Raw genomic sequence first — 8,213 nt, 5'->3', positions numbered from 1 at the left:
TTCGAATTTAGACTTGAGCTCGAACTACACAGGAAACATAGCCAAATGCCTCATTAATCATAGGTGAATGTCACCGAATACTCGAAATCATTGGCTCCGTTTGGATTAGCTGTTTTTGGGGTTGTTTTTTAAAAACAGCACTATTCATTTTTTGAAAAACACTCAATGTTGTTTGGATTAGTTGTTTTTCAAAAACAGAGTGTTTTTGAAAAACAAGCGTGTATGGATTCACTGTTTTTGAAAAACAACATTTAATTTTTTTTAGGGCTGTGTTCGAAATACTGAGTGCCATTTGCACTTAAACAATTATCAATTTTTTAATACATAGACGAGACATAAGTGTACAATTTATTGGGCCTACTATCTGAACAAATAATGACAGGAGATGTTCTACTGGTGCTGATAATAGTACATCATATCGGCTATTGCTCTCCTACTTTCATTCCATTCAGCAATTCCTGCAGCCGACATATCTGGTCCTTGTGCTGCTGGCATTGGGTTGAAGGGGTTTATGTTATCTGCCAATGCTATATCTGCTTCTTCTTCGGCAAAATATGCATCATTTGGAACATACTCGCGCATGAAGTTGTGCAAGGCCATACAAGCCAGGACAATATTATTTTGCGTAGCCATCATGTAATTCTGCATAGGGCCCTTAAGTATTGGAAATCGTTTCTTCAAGACGCCAAACGTACGTTCTATAATGTTTCTTAACGATGCATGACGTTTGTTGAAAAGTATCCTCACTGCCCGCTCTTGCGCGGTTCCCCGTGCACCTTTAAATGGAGCCATAAATCCTGTCATATTCTGGTAAGCTGCGTCCACCGCATAATACTTCCCTGGCATAATGAAATTATATTTATATAAACTTTGAAGACGCATTGCGGAAAGGAATTATGTGATTTAATCTGGACTAACCTGCTGGTGGCCACGGAAATGCACAATTAGGATCTTGTATGACTTCTTGTAAGATTCTAGAATCATGTGCGCTACCCTCCCACCCTACCCTGACATAAGTAAATCTCATGTTGTGATCACACACGGCTAGAACATTTTGTGATAAGCTACCATGCCGGTTCCGGTAACGTTCCCTGTCTTCGGCTGTACACCAGGCCGAAACATGTGTTCCGTCAATCGCTCCAACGCAATCCTAATAAAAAAAAAAATTCTAGACATAAGTTGGTCACAGCTGTTAGACAAAATGAAATAGTAATTTGACATAGTAGCTCATAACCTTAAACCAGGGCCAAAACAAAGCACTGTTCTGTATTCTTGGATGGGTTGTGTGATAATCTACCGGTCGGACCAGGTCGCGTCCCAATCGAACGAGAGATCTAAGGCAGCGTCGTAGATGGCGGTCCGTTGTCTCGGGAGAATGTTGGAATCTCTCGGCAAGCACCCTATGTCGCTCATTATGGCTCAAACACAGCAGGCATATAGCAACGGACTCATGAATCCCCACCCGTTGTGTCGGGTGGGGCACCCAATAGCCCCTCTGAACCAACAAGTCACACAATTGGAGGAAAAGGGGAGCTTCCATTCGAAGGTTGTCGAATATTCTGTCTCGATGGCCGTTTATCAGCTCGATAACATATTGAGGACCTGACTGTGCACTATCTCGAATTCTTCGCCGCTGGCCCGAGTTGATGTACGGGTCGAATAAGGCCAATCCAGCAAGAATAAAGGCAGCGAAGGCCAACATGAGCTCCTCGTCGTCCGAGTCATCAGATGAGTTCCCACCATTCACATAACCATCATACTCCATTTCGTTCAATCTGTGCGACTGCGTTGGACGTGAATCTGAAAAAAAAAAAGGAAAACAGAGATATCATTCAAAGCCAATCTTAATTTGCCAAAACAGAGTAGGAAATATAAAATTCAACATATACATGGACCAAAATTGAACAAAAACCTATTGGCCAACAAATTTATAGCCAAGAGGATAAGTTCTTGGTTTGTAAGACAAGAGGATTGGTTTGTAAGCCAAGAGGATAAGTTCTTGAAATATATAGGCTATTCGATTGGTTTGTAAGACAATACGATAAGTTCTTGAAATAGCCTAGAGCCTTCGCCAACCAATTTATAGCCAACAAGTTGAGGAATCCAGTAGAAGTTTTGCATCGTACTTCATAAAAAGAATCTTACATCTTCTTCAAGCAAGTCACGTATTCTTGAAAGAATTGTCCAAGTAAGACATATTCTTCAAAATAGTTGTTGAAGTAAGTCATATTCCCTACTTAATACTTGCTCTAAAAATGATCATCATACCTAAAAGCACCTATTTTCCTTCCAAAAGTTGCTTTTTTCTTGTCCCTTACTTCAATTTTGAATAAGTCTTTGTTGAAATGGACTTTTGTTGAAATGGACATCCATTTCAGCGGATGTTGAGATAAGTCTTTGAAATGGACATCCATTTCAGCGGATGTTGAAATTGATCTGCCAATTAGTTGTTGAAAGACTTTTGTTGAATAAGTCTTTGTTGAAATGGACATCCATTTCAGCGGATGTTGAGAGGAATTTCAGGCCAAGATAGATAGATCATCTTTGTTAAAGTAAGTAAGGAATTTTCTTTATTCTTTATTAAGATAGATCATCTTTATTCTTTATTCTTTATTCTATCTTTGTTAAGATAGATAGATAGATAGATTATTCTTTATTCGAAAATTCAGGCCAAGTAAGGAATTTTGTCCCTTACTTGAATTACTTCATATAATTCTTGAAGTAAGTCGCACAATTGAGCTGCGTGGATGAAATTAGACATATTCTTGAAATAAGTGACACATATTCTTTACTATATAAACTGTACGCCAAGTAAGGAACGTTATCCGTTACATCTTTCTTATTATCCAACTCTTACAATTTTTCTGAACCTACTATTCCTGACATTCCAACAACAAACATAGCAATAAGTAAGGAAAAAACTGCCCTACGTATTCCTGACATTCCAACAACCTGCATGGATGAAACTATCACTCTTAATAAGTATCACTCGAAACAGACATAGCAATAGCCCAACCAGTACATTTCCTAAAAAAAAAAATGCGATCCAACAACAGTCATATCACCATGATTTGTTATATCCAACCTAATAGAAACGAACACAAACCAGTTTTAAATGAAACAAAAAAAAATCTTCAATCCGCAAACCAATTCTTAAACAAAGGCATCATGAATTTAATTACTCAACATTCATCCGCAACACAACAACTCAACAAACCAGTATTCATCCGCAAATTCAAATATACAAACCACAACACTCAGAAAGGATAAAGTCCAAGTTCCGGTAGCAAATGCTACACCTAACAGATCTCAAATACAAACAAACATTAGGCAACAACTCAAGTTTCAAATAAATGCTCCTGATGAACAACGAAAGCACCTAAAAGGGGGGTGGGGGAGGGGGCTCCTGAGAGTCAGGGGGGAAACAGCCTTTTAGCTTCATCCAAGTGATGCGGTCGGCGTCACTTGCAGCTAAATTCCAAACATCCAGCTCTTGTTTATCCTTCAATATCTCAGCTGCCTTGTATTTGGCCATGAAATTGACGTTCTCAATAAGTTTAAGTTGATCCATGGCAATTTCATAGTCGGTTTTCTTCGATGGATCGCGGCCAGAACGATTCTTGTCCGGAGAACTAACTGAGGCACTCGTGCTGGAGCTCTTCTTCCGACTAACCAGTGACTCGATGCTTTCACAGACCCTGAGATATCTATCGGTCACTGAGCCAGAAGCGGTGGACATGGGACTACAGCCAGAGCCATCACCCGACTTCCGCTTTCCTTTCCCCCCCTTTCCTTTCGCTTCTTTTGGCCCCCGTACCTCAATTTCAGCTTCCTCGTCCCTGCTGGACCTTGATCCCTTTCCCCGTGCAAGCCGGGCAGTAGTCTCCATTTCTCGCTCATCGGCTGAAGTACGGAGCTCGTTCTCGAAGCCAGAACTGAAGTCTCCCGTCGCTCCTTGGTTGACGAAGACTTCCTCAAGCAAATGGTAGACGGTGCAGTCATTCCGAAATTTGCCGTATTTTGGGTTGACCTGACAAAACAAATTCAGCCAAAACAGGATTTAATGGAATATTACACGTATGAAATGACAAAACAGTTTATATAAAAAAAAAGGCACAGAAAATGTGGATACCTGCTCCATCGCGGCCCATTGGCTATCATCCATAAGCCATGTAAACTTCTGGCTATCCCAACCCATTCCCGTTCCGCGCCTCTTAAAGGAAATGTACAGCTTGGTCTCCCCGCGCAATGCATAGTACTTGCCCCTTATACTATCCTCAGTAAACGAGGTGCCGTACTGCCCGTTTAACCGGCGCTGAATTTCGGGAACCACGTAGGAACTAATATTGTCCCTAATTTCACCCTGTCTATGCATCTCAACAAGGTGGTTGGCAAACTGGATTTCGTGCTGCCTAGAGTAATTACAACGCTCCTTCTCTGGATGGCGCCTTTGTTTTCTCATCTTAATAAGCCATACACAAATCCAGTTGAAAAAAACAGATTGTAAGCAGCTTTTTAGAAAGGAAAACAGATTGTATTGCATAAGCGGCTAAATTTTATTTAAAGCCATTTAACACTTATGTGGATAACCCAAATCTGTCGGCCATTAAATACACTTCTTCTATAACCAAAAAATCATGAGGATGTAATGAGGATCAAGCCAAATCATGTATTGTAATGAGGATCAAACCAAATCTGTTAACAAAATGTAAAAAATCTAGAACTAAAAGTTAAATTGAGCACTCATCCAACATAACACTAGCAAATCAGCACTGTTCTGTATTTTGGTAATGTGAAGTTTCGCTTTAGTTCGTAAGCTCCTTAACTCTGTTTTATTCCAATTTAAAACTTCAAAGTTCTTTTCCTTCCACATTATCCATATAAAGAGCACCCAAATCCAAAAATGCACATATAACTCTTTCCCACATAAAGTCAAGCCAAGAAAGAAGACTGTTCCAGTTCAAGACAAAAGTGATCTCAAAAAACAGGTGCTGAAAGCTTCTTCTAATAGTAGACAGGATGTAAATTAATAGTTCTTTTTTTCAGAAATTTAGACCAGTTGACACATGCATTTTTCTTCTCCGAAATGCCACCACTGTCCAACCAAATGGAAAGAGCTTTCCAGGACAAGTAGAGTACTATTTCTGGTAGAGGAAGTTTTCCATATTTGTTCCTCATATATTGATTGAAACACATTGGACGATAGCTTATGGCTTAACAGTACATATACTACACATCAATATTAACATCCTGTCAGTGTTACTTTGAACAATGGAAATAGTCCCTATCATGTCCTCCTCACAGCAAGGCTCTGTTCTTAGCATGGACAGCCAATATTAACATCCTTTCGCTTTAGCAAATCAGCACTGTTCTGTATTTTGGTTATGACAAAAACGAACTAAATAACAAATGCTACCATGCATAGTGAAATCCGACAATAATATTCAAGGCAATGAGGTAAAAATGTTCGATTTTGCTGTTTCGTGGGACAGGGAAGAAGGTCCAACTTTAGAAGAGTCAGCCCCCTAACATATTATGACTAAAATGGTGTTTCAGACACATAATAATGGAAAAAAAAGTACAGGAGGTACAATGGTACCTTGTAGTAGTTAGAAAGGCACTGCCGAATATCGTTTTCCGCCCAATCAGACCTGGTTCCAAGAGATTTCTGGATCCCAATCGGCTTCAATGCTGTGTCAACAACAAGGATCGTCAACTACTAGACAACCATACTATAGAATGCACTGAACAAAGGGGAAATTGGCAAATATACCTTTGGCAGCACGGCGGGTAACAGGGGGCATGAAATCCTAGCCAGCGGCAATATAGAGCGATAAACCACCCTGTATAAGCAAATGGAGAGCAAGGAGAAGTTAGAATGCTTTATAAATTCAGTTGCTTTTGGGAAATCAAACTGCCCTAAAATTTGACTCTCGACATCTCATCGCGCAAGTTTGAAGTAATAAAATAGCTACATAAATATTTGGAACATGTAGCAACAGCCGTCGAATATTCTGTCCAGGTTTCAATCAAGAGAAAATATTATGCGACAACCGAAAGTTTCAGAAGTAAGCAAATTATAGACAACTAAGGAACTCAAATTGAGTTAACTTTCCACATCCACAAAAGAGAAAAAGAAAGTGCTAATTGAATCATCAAAGAGGGAAAAATGGTAAGCTTTTTGAAGTAGAGATCAATCTGGATACTATTCTTCTTGATTTAGTTAGAGTTATGAGTGCAATCAGATCAGTTGTCCTTAACTTGTTGAGTGCACACACAGATGACAAGAAATTGAAGAATAAAGATGAGTTCTCTACAATCACATATATACTGCTCCTGCAGATTCTCCTGAGATTAATCTAACAGGTACACAAAAAAGTGATGCAATACCACCAATATCAATCATACCTCCTATCAAAAAATTGATAGAGAATGTTGACATGACAAACAGAAGGTACCTGATGCCAAAAACAACACCTACCAAGCATCTTTACTAAGAAGAATAATAGGAAAGGTCTAAGCGTACTGAAATGGTGATTGTTGATGACTACAGCCAGTTCAGTCTAACAAAAAAGCGGTTTACAGGGTGATAATGAGACAGGTTACATGTTGGATTAAGAGGTACAATGCTCCCTTTGAACTTCTAAATCTTTGTAATCCTACATGACTTCGCATAAGTTTTACAATTTACTTGTAATCTAATAGATGAAAATGGACATTAGAGCATCTTAAGCCAAACCCAAGACTGTAACGTAAGCTTTAATTTGCATTCAGAAGAGAAAGTGAACATTTCTAGACCAAACTTAATTAAAAGTAAACACCACAAACAATTTATTGGGATTTGCTGCATGTCAAACTAGTTAGGCATTCATTGCAAGCACGACCTTCTGCAGCTAAAAATTGGTACTTTGAAGTATTCATTAATAGCTTTCTATGGAAAAATTTACATGAAATTGGTACAAGGCCGAGCTAACCACAATCACATCATATAATTTACAGTTTGGACAAGACCAGGATTTCACCTCGAAAGTTATCCAGAGAGAAAATAAGTGATATAATCTGAACGATTCTCTATTTTGGAAGGGGATAAACAAATCAAGCAATTTCCAGGATTTGTCCATTCGGTAATAAAGGTATATAATCTGAACGATTCTCAATATGATAGATTGAGTACTGGTAGGAAGTAAATCAAATTCAAAAACAATGGACTTGGTGCTGTTCCTTCCATTATTGAAATCTCAGACCAATACCAAGACCAGGACAAAGTACAGGACAAGAAAACTTTAAAAAGAGCTCCCCATCTGATATGGGAAATCGCTCCGACACAGAAAGCATGATACAGAGCTAACAAGCTCCCCTTCCCCTTCCCCCGTTTTTCACAATTCTTCGGACAAATGCATCAATTCGACTGACTATGAGAACCAGTAAAACAAGCAGAATGTAATTTACTGCGTACCATCTTAAATTAGCATCCAAGATTTCCAGGAAGGCCTGAATATAATGGATTTTACTTCAGTTATTACATACAGAAAATGATATAATCATAGGGGCGAAGGATTTGATATCTTTGTTGCTGACCTAAAGATTTCAGACACCCAACAGACTCATGTTCGTGTGATAAGCTTCCCCAAGGTCAAAACGCAACACTCCCACCCTGGTTTACCTCATATAATCAGCCCTGGAAAAGGTAAAATAAGCAGGGAAATCAGAGCTTACCTTATTCGACCTGCACAGCGAAGATGCTCTACCGTCGGTTGCTTTTTGGAGCTGAAGACCCGCCGTGGTTAAGTGTCTCAATCGTAGGAAAAGGGCTGTGATCGCGGCGTAAATGGGCTCAGATTCACGTCATTGGTTGCAGATCCGGTGAAATTTTGCAGATCTTGAATCCACTATGGTTTGCTTGTTTTTTTCAAGAGAAGCGGCTAGAATGTTTGCTTGTTTGGGAAAGTGATATGAGGGTTGAATGGGTGTCAACTGTCAACGATAGATGCAGTCCGAGAACAAGTCTTTTGGCAATTTTTGTCAAAACGACGTAGTTTTGTCATTTTTTAACTGTAGACTTTATTGTAACCAAAATACAATTAGTGGTTGTTTTTGAAAGACAAAAACAGTTTTAGCAAAAATTGACAATCCAAACGGACCAAAATGGCATGTTTAAGTCGAAAAATTCACCTGAAGCATATTTTTGTCAAATCCTACACAAGTGGAATTCC

At 39.1% G+C, this 8,213-nt stretch overlaps 2 protein-coding genes across 4 annotated transcripts; both read right to left on the bottom strand.

The window, feature by feature from the left end:
* Positions 1-291: 291 nt before the first annotated feature.
* LOC113740465 (uncharacterized) lies at positions 292-1,027 on the bottom strand. The gene is made up of 2 exons (XM_027268095.2): positions 919-1,027; positions 292-839 (listed from the first exon to the last, which is right to left on the bottom strand). The coding sequence occupies exons 1-2, from the start codon at positions 1,025-1,027 to the stop codon at positions 391-393; spliced, it is 558 nt and encodes a 185-aa protein (XP_027123896.2). The 3' UTR covers positions 292-390.
* Positions 1,028-3,150: 2,123 nt separating this feature from the next.
* LOC113739439 (uncharacterized) lies at positions 3,151-8,119 on the bottom strand. Of its 3 annotated transcripts, XM_072081679.1 has the most exons (7): positions 7,717-8,119; positions 7,579-7,654; positions 7,457-7,491; positions 5,774-5,843; positions 5,600-5,691; positions 4,133-4,462; positions 3,151-4,030 (listed from the first exon to the last, which is right to left on the bottom strand). In XM_072081679.1, exons 4-7 carry the CDS (start codon positions 5,802-5,804, stop codon positions 3,380-3,382), a joined length of 1,104 nt encoding a protein of 367 aa, XP_071937780.1. In that variant the 5' UTR covers positions 5,805-5,843; positions 7,457-7,491; positions 7,579-7,654; positions 7,717-8,119; the 3' UTR covers positions 3,151-3,379. The 3 variants fall into 3 exon arrangements, with proteins under 3 accessions (XP_071937780.1, XP_071937779.1, XP_027122453.1); XM_072081678.1 differs by lacking the exon at positions 7,457-7,491; XM_027266652.2 differs by lacking the exons at positions 7,457-7,491; positions 7,579-7,654 and having other exon boundaries at positions 7,717-8,118.
* Between the last annotated feature and the right edge of the window lie 94 nt (positions 8,120-8,213).

Source organism: Coffea arabica, chromosome 3c (genome assembly GCF_036785885.1).
Source record: "Coffea arabica cultivar ET-39 chromosome 3c, Coffea Arabica ET-39 HiFi, whole genome shotgun sequence".
NCBI classification, from domain to species: Eukaryota; Viridiplantae; Streptophyta; class Magnoliopsida; order Gentianales; family Rubiaceae; genus Coffea; species Coffea arabica.
Note: the sequence above shows the minus strand (reverse complement) of the source record. Positions and strands in the feature narration are given on the sequence as shown.

What these genes read in the sequence shown, in the direction of transcription:
- LOC113740465 (XM_027268095.2), bottom strand. Translation starts at nt 1,027, where the DNA reads ATGAGATTTACTTATGTCAGGGTAGGGTGGGAGGGTAGCGCACATGAT. An exon ending in ATTTCCGTGGCCACCAGCAG is followed by an intron (nt 840 to 918) that starts GTTAGTCCAGAT and finishes TCATTATGCCAG; the next exon opens with GGAAGTATTATGCGGTGGAC.
- LOC113739439 (XM_072081679.1), bottom strand. Translation starts at nt 5,804, where the DNA reads ATGCCCCCTGTTACCCGCCGTGCTGCCAAAG. An exon ending in TACCCGCCGTGCTGCCAAAG is followed by an intron (nt 5,692 to 5,773) that starts GTATATTTGCCA and finishes TTGTTGACACAG; the next exon opens with CATTGAAGCCGATTGGGATC. An exon ending in GCCTTTCTAACTACTACAAG is followed by an intron (nt 4,463 to 5,599) that starts GTACCATTGTAC and finishes TGGCTTATTAAG; the next exon opens with ATGAGAAAACAAAGGCGCCA.